This window comes from Echeneis naucrates, chromosome 13 (genome assembly GCF_900963305.1).
Source record: "Echeneis naucrates chromosome 13, fEcheNa1.1, whole genome shotgun sequence".
NCBI lineage: Eukaryota > Metazoa > Chordata > Actinopteri > Carangiformes > Echeneidae > Echeneis > Echeneis naucrates.
This window is the reverse complement of record NC_042523.1, coordinates 696,510-724,429: the sequence shown is the minus strand read 5'-3', so window position 1 is coordinate 724,429 and position 27,920 is coordinate 696,510. Positions and strand designations below refer to the sequence as shown.

At 42.8% G+C, this 27,920-nt stretch overlaps 1 protein-coding gene across 1 annotated transcript in view; it reads left to right on the top strand.

Annotated features, from left to right (window-relative positions):
• ltbp4 (latent transforming growth factor beta binding protein 4) overlaps positions 1-27,920 on the top strand; it is an 82,455-nt gene that overhangs the window by 23,092 nt on the left and 31,443 nt on the right. The window contains exons 7-21 of the mRNA XM_029516793.1: positions 767-889; positions 3,695-3,871; positions 4,054-4,200; positions 5,531-5,785; positions 5,864-6,019; positions 6,130-6,261; positions 11,433-11,558; positions 11,651-11,764; positions 21,574-21,693; positions 22,839-22,952; positions 23,142-23,261; positions 23,332-23,451; positions 24,131-24,256; positions 25,778-25,900; positions 27,623-27,754. Coding sequence (XP_029372653.1) covers positions 767-889; positions 3,695-3,871; positions 4,054-4,200; positions 5,531-5,785; positions 5,864-6,019; positions 6,130-6,261; positions 11,433-11,558; positions 11,651-11,764; positions 21,574-21,693; positions 22,839-22,952; positions 23,142-23,261; positions 23,332-23,451; positions 24,131-24,256; positions 25,778-25,900; positions 27,623-27,754 — 2,085 coding nt within the window. The remainder of the gene's footprint in view (positions 1-766; positions 890-3,694; positions 3,872-4,053; positions 4,201-5,530; positions 5,786-5,863; positions 6,020-6,129; positions 6,262-11,432; positions 11,559-11,650; positions 11,765-21,573; positions 21,694-22,838; positions 22,953-23,141; positions 23,262-23,331; positions 23,452-24,130; positions 24,257-25,777; positions 25,901-27,622; positions 27,755-27,920) is intronic.

Genomic DNA, 27,920 nt, shown 5'->3' with positions numbered 1-27,920 from the left:
CTCAGCTCGACATGCTTTTGTGGACGGTCAAGCTACAGGGTCACATGCTCTGGCGAGCAGTTTTTGAAGGGTGCTCGCCGATTGTGGCCTCTACATGCTGTTCGGGTGCCATCATGGGATTTGCCTGTCATCCAAGAAGCCTTGTGTTCTCCTCCATTTGAGCCCCTGGAATAGGCTGACCTCAGATGGCTGTCTGGTAAGACTGCCTTTCTTCTGGCTGTTGCATCTGCTAAGCAGGTTGGTGAGCTTCAATCCCTATCCATTACCAAAGACCTTTGAAAATCTGACTGCAGTTGAAATCTGATAGGGGGTTACCATGTGGCCCAACCCCTCTTTCCTCCCTAAGAGGATTTCTGCCAGACCGTCTCTGGCGGTCAGGAGGAATAAAATAGACCAAGAGTCATGAATGTAACTAAGGTTCTATGAATTCTGGATGACAGCCAGAGTTCATTGTCATTCCAAATCTTGACAAGAAGATTCTGTAGGAGATCGCTGGGTGCCAGCCCCCTTTATTAGGTTGCTTGCGTCACCCAGGTCAAGTGACTTTGTCGGTGTTATGTATCGATTTGTGCATGCATGTGATGCTTATCCAGGTATTTCATACTGTCTAATTCTAGTTAGTTAGTTAGTTACATTCGTAACTTTAATTTTATTCATGAAGCAGTGCTGTTTGTGAACAAAACATTGAATCAAATAAAAAGTGTGCCTTCATGAAGATTTTTCTTTCATACAGTTGGCGATTGTGTGTGTGTGTAAATGTGTGTAGATGTAAATGAGTGCCTCCAGCTGGAGCTGTGTGAGAATGGGATCTGTGTGAACACCAGGGGGAGCTATAGCTGTGTGTGTAGGGCGGGGTTCATCCTTGACGCATCACATGGGATCTGCATCTGTAAGTAACGTGCACACACACACACAAACACATGCACACACACAAACATGCTTCTGTCTGCTTGGGAATTCAATATGGAATAATGCAGACTCCAGATCAGGACTTGAATCCTTCTGAGCTTATTGTCATTAAGAAAATGAATCCTCTTCACCGACAAAATAGTATTAGTGCAGCATTGTGCACTATACACCTGTACTGTGCAGTCTTATAGTCTTCCTATGTTTTTCCACTGACACCAAGATACCAAGATGTTTGATAGACTTATGTGGAAAAACATGTGGAAGGAAAATAAGGAAACATTCAGTTCTTTCTTTTCAGTTCATGCTCCAACATTTAGAGTGTTTCTAGTGCACAGTCATTAATTCATTCATCAGTCATTAATAATTGTCCATAAAGCAGCTCGACAACACATGGCACCTAAAGTGGATAGGGTGTCAGAGTCAACAGAAGAAGAAATACCCCTCTGCAGAGTTAAATGTAGTGAGTGGGTTCTTTGCTCTGTGAAAAGTCAGTTAAACTCTCTCTGCTCAGATGGTTTCTGCAAAGCCTGACTGCTGATCTGTTTATTCTGACTGGCATTCACTGAGGAGGAGGAGGAGTTGGAGTTGTGGATCTGCTGCAGGATGCTGGTCTGCTTGGTAACCTGAATGAATCAAAGCTTAACACTGGTTTATATAGTCGGATTCACTGCGTTGCTTTCAAAACTAACTGTACTTGCTATGGAGGTGCATGCGCGCCTGTGTGTGTGTGTGTGTGTGTGTGTTTTTCTTACAGACACTATATGAATACTTGCTGCTAGATCTGCCCATTTAGGGTTTTTTTCTAGGTAGTGAAGTGGGATAGTTTTGTGTTGCACAGAAGAACGCAGTGTAAAAATTCTATGTTTTCCAGCTGCTTTTGGTTGCCTGACTTCAACTACCAATAAAACTGTCACACATTTACACTTTGTTTTAAACAAATCAGATGCTAAGTTACGTAAAATTCTTCTTTTCTCAAAGATCAGCTCAGTCAGCAACAGAAGTTAATACGTCAAAGGTCATCTTATGGAATATTATTATTATTAACTGTGATATATTACAGTTTGACTTTTCCTTGGAAACAGATACAGTATTGAGTTGACAACCTTTTTTAAACCTGATGTGACCAGAGTTGTAGATATTGTAGGAACACGCATGATTCTAAATGTGTTTGTTAAACTGCTCCCTCTCTATGTTGTTTAAAGTGTAAGTTATGCAACACTGGGTTTCCATGAAATTGTGTTATGTGTTCCAGGTTAGAAGAATGAAGAGAGGCCTTTTGTGTAAATGAAATAATACCAGATATAAACTAAACAATTGAAACCTGTCTATAAATTGACTTGGGATCAGAAACAGTCCTGGTCACATTCAAATTAAACTTATGTGTCTCCAGTAGTTTTGACTGAGTTTGTCGTCAGCTGTGTTGTCTTTTGTCTCAGTGAATGTGTCTGTCTATCTTGTTTGTTATGTTGAAAAAATTTTTTCAATGTTCGGACTTGAGTGCTTTAACTCCTTGTACTGGAGAGTGTGTGGGTGTACTGTGACATCACTGCTGGGTGTAGTTACACATGAGGACAGTAGGCTGAGATGTCGCTGTTTTTTCTTATGCCCAGTCTCTATTGAAGGTGTTAAGTATTTTTCAGCCTCAGTCACTAACATCACCCTAAGAAAATAGATGAGACCACCACTGAAATGATCAGTTTTTCAAATTTGAATGCAAAATTGTTGCATGTTTAGACACATTACTACAAATTGGATCTGCAGAGTTGATAGGTCCCTGACTCGACTGATTAATGTGGATTTTTCTTTATGTTCATTCCAATCTCTATTTCAATTACAGGATTAATCAAAATTTTCATAGATTTAAAACCAGTCAAAGTATTCAAGCAACTAACTGCAGCAAAACTGCATTTTTAAGTCAGAATGAAGTGAAAGGCATAGCAAGGTGATACACTTTTAGGTTTCTGTAGCTGACCAGTAGCTGATACTCTCGCCCTCTCGCCCTCTTACTTCTACTGTGAATAGATTATGATCTTGGATTAAGAGACGCAAGAGGCCCCCAATCCTATGTGAGAGAAAGGTCCTCAGACTGAATCTTTGTGGGTTGTGTTTGGTCTCTTTGTAGTTGTTTTGAGTCTGCTGATATTGTGTCTTTCTTTCTTTTTTGTATGAGTATGATCATTTTTAGCCTCATTTTGTTGATGTGTTGTTATTTTGTTATGACCTCTTTGTGGTCAGTTTGTGTCTTTCTGGTTGTTTCTTGCCACATTGTGATAATTTTGCATTTCTTTTGGGGTTGTTTTAGTGAAAAAAATTAGGGGCTCCCTGATTTTTCACCAGTATAGTCATTCAGTAATGAGGATCCATGAGTACCACCCCAGATGTTCCTGTTCATCTTGTCAGTTATGGTCATGATGGTTGCAGGTTAGCAAAAGTTCTGTAGTTTCACCAAATCCAATTTTTTTTTTTGTAATGCTTGGTTGAAGATCACATTAAACTCTGAGAAGAGGGTTAAGAGGCACATAACACCTTTAGTGTGTGAAGAGTTAACAAGTCGTATGTGTGTTTTACCCAATTCACTCCACTGGAAATGTCTAAGTTTGCCCGATCTGTGTTGACTGTACTTTGCATCTGTTGTGTTTGTCTCTGATGGTTTCAGCCTGAATGGATCTGAGAACAGCATGTACTTATTTCCATTCCACGCTCTGCTGATCTCTTGGCTCCCAGTTGGTTTGGCTCCCAAGGTTTCTTTTTATCAAGTGTCCTGTCTTCTGTGTGTTCTCCCCAGCCCAGACTGTGATATCAGAGGAGAAGGGTCAGTGTCACCGGGTCCTAGGCTCTGGTCAGGGTCCGTCCTCCTGCTCCTTGCCCATCCTCAGGAACATCACTAAACAGATCTGCTGCTGCAGCCGTGTTGGCAAAGCCTGGGGACCTGATTGCGAGAGGTGTCCTTACTTTGGCTCAGGTTGGTAAACTGGCAATTGACGAATTGTACAACTAATTAATTTATTCTGTAGCAAACTGGTCATTTACTACTGTTTGCAAGAGATAGCAAACCAGGTTGTATCTGTCTCTTTATCTTGGATGATGACTGTATCTGTGTTAAATGAGATGTTTCTTCACTTCTCGTTCTGTTGCCTCCTGCAGTGGCTTTTAAGGAGATCTGTCCAGCTGGTCCTGGCTATCACTACTCCGCCTCAGCCCTGCAGTTCCACCAGAGAGTCAATGACCAGCTGGAGGGGCCGAGGGCCACACTTTTAACTGACAACAGCCAGGCGAACCGGGATAACCAGGGTAGCTACAATAGGCTTGCATGAAACATACAGTTCTTATGACCACATATCTTCGTTTTTTGGTATCACATCTCGCACCAATTTGCACGAAGAACCTTAAGTTATAATTGATAGGTGCTTTCTGTAATTGTTTTGATTTCCTGGAGTTCTTAAGTCTTGTCCTTAAGTTTTCCTTAAAATTTTAACTGAAGTTATTTTCTCATTATTTTAGTCTTGTACGTCACCAGTCACTTAAAGTCAGTGAAGTTGTTGCACAGAAGATGTTGCAACCAAACAAAGGAAAAACTCTAGAGGAACCCCAGATTGTATTTTTACTGTAGTGTGGTGAGTTTATGGTTTTAAATGAGGAGAATGAGCACATAGCACAAGGTGTTTTCTGTGACCTTTAGAGCCCATTGTGGCTCTGGGTTCTAAAACAAAAGCAGGATGAAAGCAGCACATTGGTTTAATGTTTCTACCTACCCACAAGGACATAAGAAGTTCAAAAAAGTATCAAATTTGCAGCTGAAAGCAGGACCTATATTCCAAATGTTAATACCAGCAAACAAATGGTCTTCACAGATTCTGCTGAATTTTACTGCTGTAGATATCTTATCTTTTTTCATAACTCAGGAAACCATAGGATTAAATTCTGGTAGCAACCTTACATGACTCCCTCAGTAGAAACTTTTGATGCTTTCTGCAACTGGCCTCAATGTATATTTGTGTTTTAAAATATACCAGTAACTCAAAAAAGTCAGTGACTATTGAATACAATGCGATCAGTAATGGAGGAATCTGAACCAGATGCTTTATATAAAAGCCCAATGTAGCTGTTGTAAAAAGTGTGTCTTATACACAGGGACCACAAATCAAATCAGATTTATTTGTATCGCGCCAAATCATAACAAAGTTACATCAAGGCACTTTACATATAGAGCAGGTCTAGACCAAACTCTTTATAAATGTATTTAAAGAGACCCAACAGATCCCCCGATGAGCAAGCACTTGGTGACAGTGGCAAGGAAAAGAGGCAGAAACCTCGAGCAGAACCAGGCTCAGGGGGGGTATCTGGGTATCTGTCTGGTGTGACATTTTGATGCCATGACCTTAATCACACATATGTGCACAGATTACCAATCATTGCTTGCACAGGATAGGATCAGGTCTTAATTGGGGTTTTACTGAGAAAATGCTTGACTGTGTTCCTGAGGTCAAATGTAAACTGGTTAGCCAGGATCCCTGCATCAATTCTCTGTCTGTCCAACCCTTCTCAGGTCCTGATTCTGGATGAAGTAGCAGCACAAGTCTTCTTCCTCTGGAAGCAAGTAATTCATATTACTGTATTTCAGGTGTTGGCTCCAGTGCTGGTTCACTTGGTACCAGCAGGTTCCACACCAGACCGATTCCACCTCCGTCCCAGCCACAGAGCCGCCTGGCCTCTGGCTCCCCCTCCACCAGGCCAGTAAAGCCCAACACCGGCAGCACAATCACCCAGAACAAATCCCAGACTACAGGTAGAACTCTGACCCAGCAGAGCCAGCCTGAATCTGCTCCATCCTTCACAACACAACCAAGACCTCAGCCTCCATCCACTGGAAGTGAAGGTAACAGAGGCTCTGAAATCAGCTGTTGTTCTATGTTTCTGTTGTGTGAGTTAAATGTGTGTTTCGTGCTCTCAGCAGGAGGTCGTCCCTCCACTGTGTTTCATCCAGAGCAGCCACCAGTGAAAGGAGACATGCTCCCTGCTCTAGCCCAGCCACAGAATCCTGGGCACACAGACTTACCTCTGCAGAACCGCCTGTCTATGGGCCCAACGAACAAACCCACCAGAGTCCAGAGTGAGTCCTGGCTCTAGTGTGCATGTGTGAGCTGGACCTTGTACGCAGATCTGTTTCATAAAGTGTCTGTGAACTAAAACAACTTCATTTGTGTGTGTGTGTTCATGCAGCAGTTCAAAGTGTGTGTGAAAGCAGAGCAGGTGTGTGTGGTCGTGGCCGCTGTGTGGACCAGCCAGGTGGGAAACACACATGTGTGTGTGAAAAGGGATACCAAGTCAGCTCCCAGCGCACAGAGTGCCAAGGTGATGTACACAAACACACAGTTATAGTTTTCAGACATTTAACTCTTTGGATGTTTCACTGATTTTTTTTATTATTATTATTATATCAATGGATGAACATTTTGGTTCTGGTTCCCAGTTGAATGGCAATTACTTCTGAACACTTCAGGTGTTGAAGTCTAATTTACAAATTCAAAGATGTGAAGGACCAAGATTTTAATTTTCTTTTTTTTTTTTTAAACCTGTTCTGTTCATCAGTAGAACAGTATGAAGTAGTATGAGCAGTATGAATGCTCCAGGTGTCTTGTTGTGCTGAAACAGTTTTACCCTGCAAGGGAGGAGCCTAACTCCCTAACGCTCCCACTGCCGGGTTAACTGCGTTTAATTTTATTGGCAATGGTAATGGTTTATAGGTCGAGCTGAGGTTTAGGAGTGGATAGAAAGAGAGAAAAGAAACAGGATAGGGAAGGGGGGGCGCACAAAAAGAATAACAACAACAGCAACAACAATATCAGAGTAAACAGAAAGAGCTTTGGTGGCAGGGTTTTCCATGCAAATTTCTCATTTTGTTTAATGTTATTTCAATATATATCAGTTGTGCACCTTGTATATGCGAATGTATGTGTGTGTATGCTACGGTTTGTCATTGGATGCTGTGGGTAGCTGACTGTAGCTGATGTGGGGGCCGGATCAACATGCCCACGGCCCGGGATAGCAGGTAGGTAAGGACCAAGCCACCAGGGCACCCAACAACCTCCAGAACAGAGGGAGCCCCAGGCAACATACGGGGAAACACGGGAGCAGCCCACAGAGAGACAGGGGAGACAAAGGACTCCAGGCCTGTTGGCCACACCCCACACAGGCTAAGCCCAGGAGCACGGAGCCCCCCAGCCAATGACCCAGCCAGACCCCCATCACGGGGGCCTGCCACGCACCAGCAAGACTGATGAAACCCACATCCAGACTGGGCAAGGCCCAGCCCACCACTGCGGACCGATCTGCCCCCCAAAATCATCCTGTTCACCACCCCCCCAAAAAAGGGGGTGCCCCCCGCACATCCCAGAGTCCCAGGCCCACCCACAAATGGGGTGAGCCGAAGCCATCTGCGCCCGCCACTCCTAGACCCAGTAAGACCACCAGCCGGGGGCCCACCGCACAATAGCAAGGCTCACAACCAACCCCAGCCCAACCACCATGTCGTGAAGCAGACCAACCTCCTGGATCAAAGCCCCCCCTCGCCAAGCAACAGAGCCCCAGCCCATCCCTGGCACAGTCAGTAACAGGGGCAACAATTCATTCTAAAAACTCCAGCCAGGGTGGATATTTTGGAAAAAAACTGAGAAAAACAATTTTAGGCATCTAAAATTTCATCTAAAATTTCCCATTTTTGGGATTCTGAATGGCTAATGCGGACTTGAGCTTCTCGTTACACTGCCAACTACAGTTTTGGTATGTCTTGATAGAATATATAAACGGCTTAGTGTCAACAAAAAGTTCTCTGAATATGAGCATGTCTGCACAATGATAATTTTGAATGCAGAGACGGTGAAATGTCCATTATGAAATAGCCAGCCAGGGATGTAATTTCGGGGGGGGGGGGGGGGGCAGGAGGAAATATCACACACTTTTGGTCCCCTGTAGTTTTTAGCATCCAAAAACAATGTTAAATGGAGATGGGTCAAGCACTAGAACCAAGCGGAAAATGTACACTGAAGCTGAAGCCTGTTTCTTTTTGAAGCTCATTGATTGGCTGTCCCCACTGTCACTCCATCTGGTTGTAAACAGCACCTGGACTTGCACACGGGTGTTTGTCATGATAGCCAGAAAGAGAAGACTGAAAGAGGGGTAACTCTACCCTGTTTCCCAGAGAGAGGTAACTTAAGCTCTCAGGCAGTTACCGTAGTAACAGACTCTAAGAACCTAACCTGGTCGGGACCAGGTTTTTCTCAGTGAACCTCTAGTTTCTCTCTGTCTCCGCCCTCTTTCCTCTTTTTTTGATTTCCTCATTCATTTAGTCAGCAGGCGAGTTTTGGTGCAGCATAGTTCTGCTGTTTGTTATTAAAAAAATCATTTAAAATAAATCAATCACTAGCCCTATATTAGGAGTCCATTACCCCTTGGTCACACGGGCGACAAAAACACAGGTGTGGCGATGAAGGACAAGTGGAAGTGAGTGGGCCACGCTTCGCAAGGTGGGTGGGGAAAAAAATTGAAAAGCGTTCTATTTTATGCAAATCTTGGGCGACAAAACCAGGTGATTTTTTTAATAATAGCCAATCTGAGTGAAGAAGGCATGGCGATTGCTGTTGTTCATGTAAGAATTCATTGCATGCTGAACATTGGCTTGGACAGTCCTTAAACTCATCTTGCATTTTCGGCCAGTCCAGTGTATCTCTGGCCTGTCTGTAGCATGCTTCACCTCCTACATAACTGGCTTTCCTCCCAGATTGACCAATATTCTCTGATTGCTTCCTCTCTGTGCTGTGGCCACCCCTGTAGCACTACTGTTTTCAGTATCTGGAGGGTCTCGTCACCCTCAGTGTGATTCCTGATATGGGTCACTTGCTGGCTGGTGACATTTAGGTAGTCAGCTTGATTTATCTGGGGTCCGTTTCAAAAAAAGGGTTTAGTAGAAACTCAGTCTGTTAACCCTGAAATGAGGGGAACTCTGAGTTTCCCATTTCACAAAGGGAGGTAACTCAAACCAGAGAAAGAGAGGTAACTCTAGCCCGTTTCCCAGAGAGAGGTAATTTTAGCTTTCGGTTAGTTACCGTAGTAACAGACTCTATGAACCTAACCTGGTCAGATCCAGGTTTTTCTCAATGAACTTTGTAGCATAGTTCTGCTGTCTGTTGTTTAAAAAAAAAAATCAGTCAGTAGGCCTATCAGGTCAGTAGTCTCATAAGCTTGCAGTTACTACACATTGTCAAAATGCAAATCCAATTAATTCTCAGCTTTCTAGTGCATTGGCAGCATCACAGCAAAAGGCAAGGTCATGCCTGATGAAGATCACGAGCTGTGTGTAATTCCTAAGCAGACAAGGCAGAGGAAAAGAAATCTTTCACAGTTATTCAGCTTGAGCTCAGATGATGATCCCATACTGTTTGAGTGGCTTAATTCATGTGCTCATGATTACACAAGCCCCAAAATGACATGTTGAGCATCATGGCAAACTCCATCGTCAGAGATATAGTCACTGTAATCAGATCACAATCAGTGCAATACATCATTATTGATGGAACACAGGACATTACTGTGTCTTAATGTGTCTTCGCTACATTTACCACAACCTCATTCCTTGTGAAGAATTTGTTGGTTTATATGACGTGTCACTCACAACAGGACAAAACCTAGCAAATGTAGCCAAAGATGTGCTGCTTCGTCTGAATTTGTCTCTCAATGGGCTCCAGTGACAGACATATGAGGGAGCAGCAAATATGTCCAGAAAATCAATGGTGCACAGGCCTTCTTACACAAGCACAACCACTGGCAGTGTACGGACACTGTGGTCCTCACTGTATTCATTTGCTAACACAGGCAACTTGTGCAGCCTCACCTGTCGTCTGTGATGCACTGCAGTGGGTCCATGAATTGGGGCATCTGTTTGGACTTTCAGCAAAAGTTCAAGACCATCTTCTGCAACATTGCCAAATCTGAACATGACCACGGTGGACTGTGTGATTTGCAGCAGTCCATTCAGTCCTCAAACAGTATGAGGCAGTGTTATTCAGTTTGGAGGAGATGGCTTCAACTGGTTACGAAGGCATATGGTTTCCTTGACAGATTCCAGAAAGGGAACACAGTGCTGGGACTCCATCTTGCTTTGGAAGTTCTTGAGGAAATGGAATGCAACTAATCTTTGCAAAAGCAAACCATCACAATTGCAGGCATGCAGGCTGCAGTAGATTATGTCAAGACAGAACAGAACAGAAGGGCAGATTCTGACAGATCTTTGACAGTGCCACAGAGCTAGTCACCTTACTAAACATCAACCCAACTGAAATGCCTGATATCCGCTGGCCACCAAAACACCTAGCTGGTGAAGCTGCAGCACATGCCTCAGCAGCTTCTGTTGATTACTTCAGATACTTCACACAGCAGATGTGCAATTCAGAGAGTGGTTTCATCAAACAAGCCTTGAAGTTCTTCAAAAGTTGGAGAATGTGCTTGTAACTGGAAAAAGCGATGCCATTGTGGACCAGTATCCAGAGATTAACAAGAGGATGTTGGATGTGCAGTTAGCCATGTTCAAGTCAAAGAACAACTACATATCAAACACAGAAACTGTAAACATCCTGAGAGGCATGCTGCCTGAAGTCAGAGGTCTTTTCGATCAGGTGGAGGTCCTTGTGAGGCTGTTGTTGGTTGTTCAAACATTGTCTGCTGAAGCTGAGAGCTGAGATGTTAATAGTTCACCCCTCTGTGGTCTTTGTTTCAAATTGACCCTTGTTCACTTTTCTTTTACGTCAAAATATGATTTTCTTCCATATAACTGCCTAAAAATGACATATGGTCCTCTGTTACACTAATTTAAAATAAAAGTAATGATCACTACTTACATAGAATGATGGATATTTTATTCAATTTCTCTCCTCGTGTGATATTCCCAGGTCAATTTGACCCACCTACCACTGGGTGGTGGTCCAAACATTTGGAATGATTTCATTTCATTTTCACATATACCTGTCTGTGATAATCCATCCATTTATATGCCTCTGAGTTTTACTATTGTCAAAATAATTCAGAATATTTACTCAAAAATTAGGTATAATTTTATGTAAAGGAGGTCTATTGACCATACATTCCAAAAATGAAGTGTAAAATTGGTGGTAATGCGTTGGAGTAAAGTTGACTAACAAGGCGAAACACAGAATTGGGTGATAATTTTACAACAACAATTTTATGCTACATGCTTTACAACCAGTCAAAGCATTAAGGAAACACTGAACTTAAAAGTAAGAATAGGAAACTACAAGAACAGTGAACTGACAAAGTTTGAGTTTTATTAAAAGTTTATTTTTTGCATACTTGTTTCTGTTTATGACAACTTTGTATTTAAAGCCTCTAGGCTGTAGTTTTATACATATTTTGAACTTCATATTGCTTTGAGGTTAGGGTAGATATCAGGGCACTGTTCAGCCAGTCCAAGCCCCGCCTCACCTCTGATATCAAAATGTCGTCCCTGTGTACAGATGTGAATGAGTGTGTGCAGTCGCCAGGTGTGTGTTCAGTGGGGAAGTGTGAGAACACCATAGGAAGCTACAGATGTGTGTGTCCACCTGGATACAGGAGCAGCAGCCAGCAGACGGATTGTCAAGGTGATGTTGGTTTCCTTTTGGTTAGTCATGTGGCCACATTTGTTGTTTGATGTGGTAAATACATATCATCTCTTTCTCTCTCTCTTCCTCAGACATTGATGAATGTCAGCTGAAACCCTGCAGGTATGGTCATTGTGAAAACACGCCGGGCAGCTACGCATGTGTTTGTCACCTTGGTTACAAACTCACAGGCAACAAATGCACAGGTAATTGTGCATTGGTGGCACTCAAGTCAGCACAGAATGAGGAGAGAAGGAATTGCACATCAACGTTTTATTACATTAATTTATATTTCTATTTGATAAAAGTAGCATTGCCACGCTGCAGAAATACATGGTGCATGATGAAATATGTTGTAATACATCATTTTATGAAAACATTTTGTGTAATGTAAAGTAATATAACAATATGTCATGTGTAATCCAATTATAATTTATTTAGTGTAATGTATTTGAATATTTAAAATAATGTAAAATAATTTAATTATTAATAAATAATTTAATGTAATCTGTAAGAAATTTAAAAAACTAAATTGAGCACTGAAAGCACCAAAAATGATACATACGTTTTCCCCACAATAAGAAGGTTGAGTTTGCACGTTCTCCCCGTGTCTGCATGGGTTTCCTTGGGTACTCCCATCTTCCAAAAAACATGGTGGTTCTAAATTTCCTGTAGTTATTAGTGAGTGTGAATGGTAGTTCGTCTCAGTTTGTGTCTTTGTGTTGGCCCTGCGATGCATTGGCGACTGTCCAGGATGTGCCAAATTTGAGTTTGGTGTTGTGGTTCCCAAATGCCCAGTGGAGATCTGGCAGTGGTGCCCAACGTAGCCTTCCAATCCCCAAAATCAAATGCAGTGTACTTCCAACATTTCAGGAGAAAAAACATCTCAGAGTCTTCAGAGTCTTATGAGGTTGCACTTTAATCAAAATACAGCAAGTATTTGAACAAACAGCTGAGTGGTTCGGACCCTGGGGTCTGAAAAAGCACACTGAATAGTATCTCGTCAGTAATTTACTTATATACCCCTTGGATCCCTCCTTCTCAATTATCTCAACACAGGCCACAACCCATTCTCTTAAAAAATGCCATCTCAATGAGAGTTGCCTTCTTGTTGGTCCGTTTGTCTCCTGATTTAATCTGCCACCAATAGAGCCAGTCTCCTGCAACTCTTTTTTACCCATGGCAAATTTCTGTTGGCTATGATTTTTTTAAAAAGGGTTCCTGTTCCCCCGTTTACATAAACTGACGTTTCAACGACGTCCCCTGGTCACTGGTGGGTCAAATTAGCCGTTCTTAGGTTTCTTATTTTGCTTGGCTTTGACGCCTCACCCCCTTTTAATGGTCATTGATAGGGCAAGCCCCTGTGCTGGCTCCCCACACCTTCTTCTGTTTTTGCTGATTGGGTTACATGGTAGTGGCCTCCTTTATTTGCCTCTTATCCTCGGTGCATGTTACATGTTTTGAGTATGCTTTTGGGTATTATATGTTTTCAGTTGTTTGTTTCTATGACGTGCTACAGCTCACATGTTTTCCAGTGACATAATGATGAAACCTGTTACATAATGCTTTAGGTTCACATTTTAAATGTTTGTGTGTTTTACGTAATGCTCAAGAATTTCCTTCAACTTTGGATTGGCTCCAGCACCATCCACGACCCGTAAATGAATGAATGTATGTTAAACCTTTTCCTGCAGATGCAGCCAGACCTAAGTCTGGCTCACAGGGGAGCCTTTGGGTCTGCTCCAGGGGCCAAAGTTACTCTTCCTCTGGGGTTTAACTCCCTCAACTTTAAGCAGCAGGCGGTGACCCACACACTGACACATCCTTAGAGCTTACTGTATTTATTTCCAACAACCGTGATAACAACAGCACCATAACTGGATAAACGCTAAGCTCTCTCTCCTGGCCGCATCTGTGTACACCTTCTACCACCCCGCTCTCTCTCTTTCTCACTCCCATGCCAGCCCTCACACTCCAGCCACACCCCCACTCTACCCCACACACATGCACACACCACGTACTTTTGCAACACTACCCCAAGTCTGGATGGCAATCGCAAATGTAATTCCAATCCAGCACAATGACATACATCACACTTTTTTTCATAAAAGTCCATTTTGAAAGGACCCAATGTACCCAGCATATTCACAGTCCATAATGAGTGCATAATGGACAAACTTGTGTTTCTCTGTGCAAGAACGAACATGTAGCAGTCCTTCCTTTTGGGTGTACACATGAATGCAGAGCATTACAAACATGAAAAAAAAACATTAATAATAATAACAAACAGTAACTAAGCAACCAGGAGCATACTGTAACTAACGGCTCTATGTTAAAGGTCTGTCTCAAAATTGATTCGTAGGCATCATTTTACACATCCATGTAAAAGTGGAAAAACCATCCCTTTACAGGGGAGGGTGTCTGCGACACCACCTATCCCCCATTTATAATATTGCGCTTTCATCTGTACCCAGGAGAATTTTACAACTTAACCTCAGATGACTCTCAACGGTCGTCATTCACCAGGGTACACCTGACCCCAACAACTGTCATTCACATGTGACCACAACAATGGCCAATTGAATACTTTCACAGGTACTTTTTGGCACACACCCACTGAGGCTAAATATCTGGGTCCTTTTCTACTGCCTTGGTCAGACTAGTGCGGATAGTAGACCAACCAACATGAACTGATGAAGCCCCTTGGATAAGAGACGAAGCGTCTTAATGTCTTCTTAGACAAATACGTGTCCAGTTGGCTACGAGTCAATTTTGAGACAGAGATCTATGACTTGGATGAATGAGAATCTTCATAGACATTAAAAGTCTGTTTTTTTTTTTGTTTTTTTGACGACACTAATGCATTCACAAAGCATAAAATACTCTTTTTTTTAAATAAACAATATTAACAATGTGCTGAATAGCAGCAAATACTACCAAACAACTTTCTTCTTGGAACACTACAAATCTGTCCTTTAAGCTGGAAACAGTCAATGAATTTGGAGTTTTGGAGCCACCCAACCATCATACTTGGCTGGAGGCCTCCGCCGGCGGTGGCCTCTCCTTTAAGTGCGACGACCATGACGAAGTGGCTGCACCACACCACCCCTGACTTCCCTGAATGTTCAGTTGGTGTCCAGCCTTGAGCCTGCCCCACAGCCCAGGTGTTGTCCAGTGGCTCGCGGCTGCAATATGGCTTCAGCCGATCATGGCAAACTATTTTCACTTTGGTCCTAGGGCCTTTCTGGATGTGAAACACAAGATCATCCAAAGAATGGACACCCATGTGATGGAAGGAATTTCCTGACGTTTCCTTGACGTTCCGAGTGCCTTTAATGAGGTACCACACAGCATATCTGACTTTATACTGTGTACGGCAGCAGTTCTTGTCATATTTTGTCTTTGCATTTTCACAGAATCAGAAAGCGCTTCTCTGGCGGTCTGATGTGCCAGCTCACGGAGGTCTTGGACATACTCCAGAGCAGAAAGAGCTGTATCGGGGTGAAGGGGCAAACTGGTTACCAAGTCACTCACTTTTTGGCTGAACATCATGAAGTTGGGAGTGAAACCAGTGACACTATGTTTCGCTGCCCTGTATGCCATGACAGCGTAGGGGATCATGGTGTCCCTCTCCCAGTGACATCTTTAGCTGTTGTAGCCAGAATATTTTGTAGGGTGGCGTTGAAACTCTCTACTTGGCCATCAGACTGTGGCCTAAAGGGTGTGGTGCGTGTTTTGTGGGTACCAAACAGTGTGTACATTTCTACAACACTTCAGATTCAAAGTTCCAGCCTTGGTCACTGTGCAATGTCTGTGGTGCACCATAATGGCACACCCACTCTGAGGGCAGCACTTCAGCCACAGTCACTGCCTTGTCATCTGGTCATCTAGGGAAAAAGCTTCCACCCACTTTGTGAAGTAGTCCTGTATTACAAGCGCTTAACAGTTTTTGTGCTCTGTCTCATTCAGTGGCCCGATAATATCCAAGGCAACACACTCCAGGGGGGCTCCGACTCTGACAGTTCCCATTGGGGCCTGCGCAATGTCTGGCTCAGCATCCTGAGCCTGTTTCAGCTCCTCCGGAGACCAGCGAGAAAACAGTATCACTTTGCTGGATCTAGTCAAGAAGAGCGTCTGTGTCTATATTCAGGTCTCCACTTACCCCCACTGGACTCTGTGTTGCCTAGTTGACAATTGAGTCCAGCTCACACTGTATAGTTTGATGGTTAGTGTTACCTGGTTGAGAGACTGGATTTGGTAGCTTAAATGGGCAGGACTGGGGACAAGGCTTCCTGGAGAGCCTGTCTGCATTGATGTGCAGCTGTCTAGGGCAGTGGACGATCTCAAAGTCATATTCCCTCAGTCTCTCAAGACATGTGACAAGCTGTCCTTCAGGCTCCTTTATCTTTGTTAGCCACCAGAGGCTACTGTGGTCAGTGCACACTGTGAAAGGATGCCCCAGGAGGTACTGCTGGAAATGTGACGTGGTGCAGTCGTTCTGTTCTGTTTTGGACAGCTTGCAGCCTTGCTGAACCTGCAACAGCACTCCACCAATACCAGCATCACTTGCATTAGTGCCCAGTATCATGTTTCCCTGGTCTAGTGGGTAGCCCAGGACTGGTGCGGTGGTCAGCAGTTGCTTGAGGTTGTTGAATGCCATCTGGTAGTCTGTAGTCCACTGGAAACGGGCATATTTTCTTGGTCAGTGCATGGAGGGGCTTAGCTACAGAAGCAAAGTCTTTTATGAACATTCGACAATAAGAGGCTAGGCCAATGAACTGGCGGACCACTTAGACTGATGTAGTTGTTGACCATTCCTGCACCTTTTGCACTTTAATGAGGTCTTTGATCACACTATCCTATGAAACAACGTGGCCCAGATAGCCTACCTGGCAGCGGTACAGGCAACACTTGGTTGGCCTGAACTTCAGGTTAGCTTGGCACAGCCTGTTGAAAACCTGGTCAAGTCACTGCAACATTTCAGACACATTTCTGCCCAGCACGATGATGTCATCCAAGTAGACAAGGCAGGTCTCCCATTGCAAGCCAGCTAAGATCAGCAGGCGTTGGAACATTGGAGCGTTGCACAACCCAACTGGCATGACATTCCATTCAAACAGTCAAATCAAATCAGATTTATTTGTATAGGCCAAATCATACCAAAGTTACATCAAGGCACTTTGCATATAGAGCAGGTCTAGACCAAACTCTTTATAAAATGATTTAAAGAGACCCAACAGATCCCCTGATGAGAAAGCACTTGGCGACAATGGCAAGGAAAAACTTCATTTAAGAGGCAGAAACCTCGGGCAGAACCAGGCTCGGGGGGGCGGCCATCCGCCTCGACTGGTTGGGGTGAAAGTGGTAGGAGAGAAAGAGAGAGAGAGGGAGAGAGGCAACAGGGGGGGTGTAGTGTAGGGTGAGAATGAGAGCAGGAGAGGGTGATATTCAGAACAGGTGTAGGCAGGAACATGATGCTGCATGAAGTTAATGGAGATGAGCTGTAGTACGGAATTCATGAAGATATGGGAGCAGCAGGTGTTGCAGGAACATGGGATGGTGATGAGTCACCTGCAGGATGAGGACAGGGAGAGAGAGGAGACGAACTGGGAGACGCAGACTTCAGGAACACATGGTTGGTAAATGCAGTACACATGCGAATAATCACATAGATGATTAAGTGATCGAAAGTTTGTAATAGATAAAGAAGAAATTCCATTAATTAGGGAAAAACCAGTAAGGAGCCTAAGAAGGTGGTACAAGGCAGATTTGCATGACAGAGAACAGGGAACAGTGCAGTTCCGGAAGGATGTTGCTGATGGACTGGATAGAATAGATAAGTCAGGACAGAAATCAGGAAAGTTGAAGTTGTGGTGTTTGCAGTTTGGATTATTTCCCAGGTTGATGTGGCCACTATCATATATGAGATTCCAATATCTGCTGCAGAGAAAATGGAAAGACTAGTAAGCTTTTACATTAGGAAGTGGCTCGGTGCTCCGAGATGTTTAAGCACTGTGGCACTGTATGGGAATGGCATACTTCAGCTCCCAGTATCTAGTCTAGTGGAGGAGTTTAAATGTACTAAGGTTAGGACAGAGCTCCTGTTATCTGGGAGTAAAGATGTGGTAGTTAGTAAGGTGGTTCCAAACCCAACCAAGGGGAGAAAATGGAATCCAAGAATGGCAGGGCAGGAAGCAAAAGCAGCTCTTAGGCATACAGAGATTGTGGGTAATGTACAGATAGGCCGGGGAGGCTTGGGGCTTGGCCCAGGCAAACCGGTGTGGAGTAGAGCAGGTCCCAAAGAGAAGAGGAAGCTAGTTGTGGAGCAGGCTCGTCGACAGGAGGAAATATTAAGAGGTGCGAGGGCAGTGGCTCAGGCTAAGCAGGGAAAGTGGTTGAACTGGGAAGGTGTAGAGAAGAAAAAGCTTAGTTGGAAAGAGCTGTGGAGTATGGAGGAAAGTAGTATTAGATTTTTGATAGGGGCAACATATGATGTATTGCCAACTCCCCAGAACCTAAAACTCTGGGTAGATGGAGACCCACTATGTTCGTTGTGTTCAGGTACTGCAACTCTAAAGCACATCTTGTCAGGTTGTAAGGTTAGTCTGTCACAAGGCCAATATACGTGGCGACATAACCAGGTTTTAAAAAGCTTAGCTGCAGGCATTGAAGATATACAGAGGCAGGGAAATTTAGGAGGTCTAAGGCAAAGAGAGTGGCAATTCAGTTTGTTCAAGAAGGAGGGAAAGTTAATAAGATAGCAAGGAGGCAAGGCAGCTTAGTGGATGCCAGTGACTGGGAGATGCAGGTAGATTTAGGAGGAAAGCTTGTTGTTCCCCAGGAAATAGCCTGCACAAAGCTAAGGCCTGATATAATTTTGTGGTCTAGAAGTAGAATGAGAGTATATTTCATAGAGCTGACTGTGCCGTGGGAGGATTCAGTTGAAGAAGCATATGAATGAAAAAGCTCAGGTATCTAGGTAAGGATGCTGAGCAGCGAGGATGGAACGTTAGGATTTGTCCAGTGGAAGTAGGATGTAGAGGGTTTGTAGCAAGATCTGCTGTTGCTTTGTTGAAGGAGTTAGGAGGAAGGAGACAGAGGGTGAAGAAAATAGTGAAGGAAATGTCAGATGAGGCAGTCAGATCCAGTCAGTGGATTTGGATTAGAAGAAGTAATAGTAGCTGGGGGCCCAGCAGGGGGAGCTCTTAAGATAGACAGACTCTAGGGAGAAGCAGAGGAAGAAATCCAGTTGGTGAGAGTCAGAGTAGTTGACAGTAGTGCTGTGTGAGACAGTTGTCTTTTTGTGAGAAGCAGTAATGGCTGGTTTTAGGGGGTGACTCTGGGATGTCAGTGATCACTATTTAGCCTCCTGGAGGTGTTGTGGTTCTAACTAGATGAAACACCGGTGAAAGGAGGTTCCCACCTGATGACCCCAAAGACATGTCAGCTATCACTACTCACTGGGCTAGTTAGATATTATCTGTAGGGACATAGGGCAAGGTGAAAGTTTGTTGTTAGGAAGTTAGTCAATGAGTCTGGTCCATTTTTTGTCGCACAAGTTTCTTTTGTTTACTCTAGATACATGTATATTAAAGTCTCCCATCATCATTATTTTATCTGTGCTGAGTACTAACTCTGATATAAACTCAGAAAACTCTGATAGGAATTCTGAGTACGGACCAGGTGGACGGTATACTGTAACTAACAGAACTGGTTTTTCACCTTTCCAGTCTGAGTGGGAAAGACTAAGAGTGAGGCTTTCAAAAGAACTGCAGCCAGATTTTGGTATGGGGTTGATTAATAGGCCTGACTGAAATATTGCAGCCACCCCCCCTCCTCAACCTGTGGTAGGAGGTATATGAAAGTTAACATGAGTTGGGGGTGGAGCTTCATTAATGCTAACATACTCATCCTGCTGCAGCCACGTTTCAGTTATACAAAATAAATCAATATGATGATCAGCTATGAGATCATTGACTAGTAGAGATTTTGATGATAATGATCGAATATTCAACAGTCCACATTTAAGTCCATTTCTGGTGCAGAAGGCAGTCGCTCTGTGGTCTCTAGGGGTCAGCGTGGTCCCTTGTGGTTGCAAGTTTGAAACCTTTTGACGCATCCAGACCACGGTCTGGATCACAGGGGAGCCTATGGATCTGCTCCAGGGGCCGAAGTTGCTCTTCCTCAGGGTTTAACTCCCTCAGCTTGAAGCAGCAGACAGTGAGTCATACGCTGACACATCCTCAGAGCTTACTGTATTTATTTCCAACAACCATGATAACGACAGCACCGTAACTGGCTCTCTCTCTCTGTCTCATTTATGTACGAGTGATGGGCAGATCGATCCCACGGTATCAGTATATCAATACCTGCAGGTCGCCCATTTTGGTATCAACTACTCCATTAAAGTATTGACTACTAATTAACAAATGTGAAATAAAAGTGCATGTATTTTTTAGGTAACTTACTCCACTGTTTTGTGTTGAATGACCCCCCCAGCACACAGCATATTGAACTGATCCATCCAAGTTACATGACCAGAAGAGTTGTGTGAGTTGTGCATTTATATCCCGGTAGCATGTGCGTTTCTGAGAGTTTCTGACAGAGCGGAAAAAATTGAGGAGTGGCCAACAGAAAGAGAAGCTAATTCTGTTTTTGAGAAATATTCTTTCTGTACAAAAGTTTATTTACATCTCTGTCAGGACAAAACTATGCTGGTCACCAGAGGTATGTTTAGTTTCACAAAGCAAAAGTTCAAATGTGAACTTTTTTGTGTATTACAATTTTATTTAATTAATATTTTTGTTATTTATTATTTTTTGTATTGTTTGATCGTAAATGTATTGATTTACATTTTTGTAAGGATTATTTCATTGTTTTGAAAACAATGCTGAGCAAAAGTTCAAAGAAAGTGTTTTGTGTTCTTTAATAATTACATTAATTATTTCGTTAGTTATTTAGTTTATTATTTTAGACAGCGCACATTTAAGTTGTTGCGTGGCTAGTATTTGACGTGATTTGTTTTAGAGGTACGAATATTATGATTGAGGAAAACATTCACCAACAAGAAATGACAAGTAACCAACCCGCTCTCTCTTTCTCACTCTCATGCCGGCCCTCACACCATGTCACTCACTCTCCGGCCACACCCCCAGCTCTGCAACACACAAATGCACACACTATGCACTTCGGCAACATGTATTATATCAATAGATAGATGTGCTTTATTGATCCAAAACTGCTAAATTCTTCTGTTACAGCAAATATCACACAAACATAAAATACCTTCAACATAAAAAATATTTACAAGCAAAATATTCAAATGTGCAAGTCAACAAAAAATATATCAAATATATATTTGAGCCAGCAATGCTAGTAATAAAAAAACTAATTAAGCAGAATAAAAAAATAAGAGTAAAGTGGAATGTATGTCAACAAAATCAGCATTGGAAATAAATTAATAATGAAATAAATAAACAGAAAAACAGCAAGTGACCGGACTGAACAGCAGAGAGTTCAGCGTTCTCTCTGAACTCGAGCTGAATTCCATCCAGGATACATAAAGTCCAAAAATAAACATTCATTCATCTTCTACCAGTTACCCCGTTTCCGGGTTGCAGGGGATGCTGGAGTCAATCTTGACTCAAACTGGGACGGGTTACACCCTGGACAGGTCGCCTGTCCATTTCAGTACCAACATACAGAGACAAAGACAAACAACACTCACGTTCTGCTAAGTAATATGCTGATTTTCAGTGTAATTCATTTGAAACTTGAATAGAATTCAAAATATCAAATGTGATGCAGTGAAAAGTGAATTCCTCACCCCTGACATATGGTGGAGGTGAAATATGTAGGCTCAGGTGTTTGGTACTCCTTAAAAGCTGTACTTAGGTACTGTGAATTTGGATACATGTGTGTTGAGGTGTGAGCAGGTATAGCTGATATTCTGTTAGTCTGGAAGAGATGTATCTAACCGCATCGGAGTTGTTGTGTATGTGTTTGTGTGTGACAGATGTGGATGAATGTCAGGACCCTCTGCAGTGTCCAGGTCAGGAGTGTATCAACAGCCAGGGTTCGTACCTTTGTGCGTCCTGCCAGCCTGGGTATGAACTGGTCAACAGGTTCTGTACAGGTAACACACCTAAGTCAAGTGCTACCTTGAAGTTTTTTTTTTATTATCATCAATCATCGATTATATCGATAGATAACAAGTACTTTATTATTTATAATTTATTTGGTTACAGTGGGTTCATGAAATTTCTCCTTTTGTGTGACCAACATGTGAAAATGTGAAGGAAAAAAAAATATATGTAGAACAGGGAGAAGTGGAAAATTATAGTAGATTCGATGTTTTCAGTTGTGTTTCATGTTAATAAGAATGATGTATTTATTCTTTAGCCACGCCCATTGTCACTCATCGTTACTTCCACTCATGTAGAAATAATTTAAACACTATGATACTTTGTAGCAGCAGCTTCTCACTGTAGCTACAGAACTTTAGTGTGCTTCAGGATGCTGTCATTTAGTATAATGTTAGTTAGCCTTAATGACTTGACAAATGAAAAATTTGAAACCCAATGGCAATCGAAGAGTAAGATTTTTGAAAAACATATTAAATTCAGAACTAGACTTCAAAAACAACAATCAGCCCTTTCAACAAAGCACTTCACTCATAATCCTGTTGATTGAGTTTTAGGATCCCGATGTCAGAAACAAACTATTGTATCCCAGTTTTAATAAACACAAAAACATACTGCCACATTGTCACTCCTCTTCAGCTCAACCTTCTCCTCCTGATCTGGTTTCTATAGGTATAAAATCCCAAAATGGCAACAACCAAATTGCAAACTTGAGGCTTTCACAGACCAGGTCGCTAACCAAGGCATTACTTCACAGTGGGCGTCCTTGTGTCTTGAATAAAACAAGTTTTATAAAACAAATAAAACAAGAAAACAGGCTTTTTAGTTACAATTTGATAGAATATGACAGGTTTTCTTTAAATAATGTCAGTAATGGGTTGACAGTCTGTACGGTGTTGAATCTACCTTCAGGATACATTACTTTATCCCAATCAGTAACTGTTCAGTTTGTAATGGCTGCACTGCTGCAGATCACATGCTAAACTCAGTCCTCGGCATGACAGTCTGAGAGCAAATCAGAAGTTTATTTTGACTGACAGTGTCAGACACACCACACAGCTGTTTCTTGCTGATGATGAATAATCCCATCCATTCCTGGAGGTTGCCTGTGTCATTCTGCTCTTGTAATTGTCTGCAGACATCGATGAGTGCCGACAGGCTCCCTGCTCCAACGGTCTGTGTGAAAACATACCTGGAAGCTACCGCTGTGTCTGTCACCATGGTTACAAGCTTCAGAACAGAACCTGTACAGGTAAAGAGGAAATGCAAAGTGGCACCAAACACAACAGATTCTAAACTCTAACTAAACCACAGACCGGGAACGTGCAGTGTGGTGTATAACATGTGTATGTTCAGTGTGGTCAGGGCTCTGTCTGTCTGTCTGAGTCCACCAACCAGCTCTAACTCTCGTCTTTGTGTGTGATGTGTCGTGTGTGGTCAGATGTAGATGAATGTGCAGAGCCATCTCAGTGTCCTGGTCAGATGTGTGTGAACTCAGTGGGATCATACCGCTGTGTGTCCTGTTCGCCTGGATTCTTGCTGATCAACAGACAGTGCACAGGTACATACAGACACACATAGTACACACACTTTTTTCTCTCACGGTTTCTCACCCCTCTCTCTGTCAGTAGATATAAATGAGTGTGAGATTAGTGAGACTTGTCCTGGTCAACAATGTGTGAACACTGAAGGATCCTATAGATGTGTGGCCTGTCAGCAGGGTTACCACAGTGTGAAGGGAGTGTGCACAGGTACGCACACACAAACACACAAAACACACACACCATGACCTTCTGTCTACGTGCATCTACAAGATACACATATAAAATCTGAATACTGAATACTGTTTTTGTTTAGGCTGCATCAAATTAGTTTTTTTTTATTATTATTCAATATGCAGATTATTTCAGAGAAAACACGTGTTACTAATTTTACAGCAATTGCTTTCAGTCACACTTTTTTCTTTTGACCTTGACTGTAAAAAAGTGCCTGCAGGTCTGTCTGCCCATGGCTTCAACAACCTCTTTTTCATGTGTATCCTTCCTGTAATGGTATAATTTGTCTCTAGCTACACAATGAAGGCTCTGATACTAATCACATACATGTAAATCTGAAACACCAAAGATATCAGTGGGTCATGACAATGTAACTCAGGAAGTTATCTTTGTGAGATCAAATATATAGGTATAGGAATTACCATCTCTGCTGCAGATGTTGATGAGTGACACATGATGGGGCACGTTAGGCCAAGCTAGTTTGCATGAACACCATCAGCTCGTTCAGGTGCAGCTCTCCTCCTGGTTATCGAAACTCAGATCATGCAGAAGTGTGTCTGGTTCACTGTTTGAACATTAAAATGGATGGACTAACACAAACTACTGCAGCTCAAATACGATAAGGTTGCACTAATCACTGTTTATTTGCCCTCAGACATTAATGAGTGTTTGGAGGGTGACTTCTGTTTCTCTGAAGGAGAGTGTGTGAACACACCTGGATCCTACACGTGTGTGTGTTCTCGGGGATTCACGCTGAGTGACAACAGGACATCCTGCCTCGGTGAGCCACCGCCCAACATTAGGGATTCTTATGACCATCTGTTGCTCTCCTAACTGTTTTGTACTGTGGGCTGTTGTGTGTGAAAATCCAGATTAGCAACTTCAGCATTTCAAAAACTTTTTTACAAATAGCTTCAGGTTCCGACTTTAAATCATAGTAACATGTACAGTGTCATATACACTCACCGGCCACTTTATTAGGTACACCTGTCCAACTGCTTGTTAACACTTAATTTCTAATCAGCCAATCAAATGGCGGCAACTCAGTGCATTTAGGCAAGACAATCTCCTGCAGTTCAAACCGAGCATCAGTATGGGGAAGAAAGGTGATTTGAGTGACTTTGAACGTGGCATGGTTGTTGGTGCCAGAAGGGCTGGTCTGAGTATTTCAGAAACTGCTGATCTACTGGGATTTTCACACACAACCATCTCTAGGGTTTACAGAGAATGGTCCGAAAAAGAAAAAATATCCAGTGAGCGGCAGTTCTGTGGGCGGAAATGCCTTGTTGATGCCAGAGGTCAGAGGAGAATGGCCAGACTGGTTCGAGCTGATAGAAAGGCAACAGTGACTCAAATAACCACCCGTTACAACCAAGGTAGGCAGAAGAGCATCTCTGAACGCACAGTACGTCGAACTTTGAGGCAGATGGGCTACAGCAGCAGAAGACCACACCGGGTGCCACTCCTTTCAGCTAAGAACAGGAAACTGAGGCTACAATTTGCACAAACTCATGGAAATTGGACAAGAGAAGATTGGAAAAACGTTGCCTGGTCTGATGAGTCTCGATTTCTGCTGCGACATTCGGATGGTAGGGTCAGAATTTGGCGTCAACAACATGAAAGCATGGATCCATCCTGCCTTGTAGCAATGGTTCAGGCTGGTGGTGGTGGTGTAATGGTGTGGGGAATATTTTCTTGGCACCAATTGAGCATCGTTGCAACGCCACAGCCTACCTGAGTATTTTTGCTAACCATGTCCATCCCTTTATGACCACAATGTACCCAACTTCTGATGGCTACTTTCAGCAGGATAATGCGCCATGTCATAAAGCTGGAATCATCTCAGACTGGTTTCTTGAACATGACAATGAGTTCACTGTACTCAAATGGCCTCCACAGTCACCAGATCTCAATCCAATAGAGCATCTTTGGGATGTGGTGGAACGGGAGATTCGCATCATGGATGTGCAGCCGACAACTGCAGCAACTGTGTGATGCCATCATGTCAATATGGACCAAACTCTCTGAGGAATGCTTCCTGCACCTTGTTGAATCTATGCCATGAAGAATTGAGGCAGTTCTGAAGGCAAAAGGGGGTCCAACCCGTTACTAGCATGGTGTACCTAATAAAGTGGCCGGTGAGTGTATAGGGCAGTGCTAACAGCTCAGCTCTTCTGTTTCTGCGTTTTCAGCTGATGTAATGCTGTAGCCATCTGGCCTGTCCTCATGGTGAACATGTTTCTTTTTATACTGTGCGTATGTGTGTGTGTTACATGACAGCGCTCTTTTGCTCTCTCTGTAGATGTGGATGAGTGTGAGAAGCCAGGTGTGTGTTTGGATGGTCGCTGTGTAAACACTGCAGGCTCCTTCCAGTGCCAATGTCAAACCGGCTTCACCCCCAACCCAGAGAAGACCACCTGTCTGGGTGTGTGTACACACGCTCACACACACACTTTGTCCTTTAAAATGAATGTGACCACAAACAACCACCCTCACTCCTAGGGCATGAAAATAACATATACTTGACTCAAGTATTGTATTTACAAGGTACTATTTTTTGATTTGTCTTCTCATTTCACACAACTTAATACTCCAATACCACTGTTCTTTCAGCTCATGAGACACCAGTGTATCTAGTCTATTGTTTTTATACTTAAAAGAGCGAAGACAACCTGTGTCTAGATAAGGTCACAGTGCTACCAGAGCCAAACACTTCACAGACAAAAGTTCATTGTCAAGAGATTCAGATTCAGAATATTTATTGTACCCTTGGGTAAATTCGGTTTACAGTAAGTGAGTTCTCTCATATTGTAAACACACAGAACAACACAAGACAAGACAGAGTGACGAGATTGCTTTGGCTAAAAGAACAAAGAGGACGGCCCCAAGATAAAAAGCAAGATAAATTAAAACACCAGTAGACAAAAAAGGCCAAAAAACGTCAAACTTCAAAAAAAGTTCAGTTTGTTGTCGATGATAGTTCCAAGATATTTGTATGTGTTGACACACATCACTATCTGACCTTCTAAAACTGTAGCCTCTTGATTGGAAGCCCTGTATTTACAAAAGCCAGTGATGTCTTTTGTTTTGGAAATGTTCATCTCAAGGAAAGTTTTACTGCACCAGTGCAGAAAATTATTAATAACTGGGCTCATGGCTCGTGCAATTGTTTTTATGCTGGCTGACAATAGCTGTGTTGTCTGCGTACTTTAAAATGGTTCTATCCTCTCTGCTGCTACGACACGATTGTATAGAGGATGAACAGGACAGGAGACAACACACATCCTTGTGGGGATCTAGTAGAGGATGTAACCTGATCTGAGACCGTTCTATTCACTCTCACTTTCTGTGTCCTGTCAGTTAAAAAGTTGAAAACCCAACCCACAAGATTGTTGCTTATGTTAAAATGCTCTAAAAGCCTTGAGGCTAAAACATGGGGTTGGATTGTATTAAAAGCAGATGAAAAAACAAAAATAAAAGTCTTGCATGTGTTCCTTTCCCCTCCAGATGTTTAAAAAGCAAATTTAATAAAGTACCTGTAGCATCTTCTACCCCTCTGCTGGGTCTATAAGCAAATTGCATGGGATCAAGGTCCTGCTAAGTGTTCTTCAGAATTTCAGATCTAACAATTCTAAAACATTTCATTACAAACCTATGTCAGTGCGATTGGTCTAAAATCATTGAGGGTTTTGGGAGAACTGATTTTTGGGGCAGGGATAACAACAGCATCCTTCCAAACTTTTGGCACATGCTGCCTCTTTAGAGACTGATTGAAAATGTGCTGAAAAATAGAGCTCAGCTCCTTTGCACAAGATGTCAGCAAGCAGCCAGAAATGTTATCAGGACCATAGCTTTTATTTGGTTTGAGGGAACAGAAGGATTTTTCTACATCCTTGTCACTCAGTTTATGACTCACTTCCTGTATTTCCTGACTAAAATCTAAATAATCAAAACATGTATAAAAACAGTTGTGCATTTGCAAATTCAATGTCTGACTCAAAGCCATCAAAGGAGATGATACTGCTAGTTTTAGAGTGTTGGAGGCCTGCAATAGCTTTCCTGCTTGACCAAGCAGATCTGGAGACTGGAGACTATTTCTCTTTTTGCTATCAAAGCTTTGATTAACAAGGAAATGTTTCTCTCTCAGATGTGGATGAGTGTGTTTCATCCAGTGGAGCAGTCTGCGGGTCACAGCGTTGTGAAAACACCATCGGCTCATACCGCTGCCTCACTTCCTGTGAGCCAGGCTACCAGGTCACGCTGACTGGCAAGTGTGTAGGTGAGCTTGTCAGTACATCACAGACCTTTACATGTTCACACTCAGACCCTGGTGTGAAGTTCACAGCAGCAACACAGACAGACTAAAACTGAGATCACTCCTGTTCTGTTAAGCTGAGCATTTCCTGCAGCTGTTTCATAATTAAAGCCCGAAATACCTGTAACGA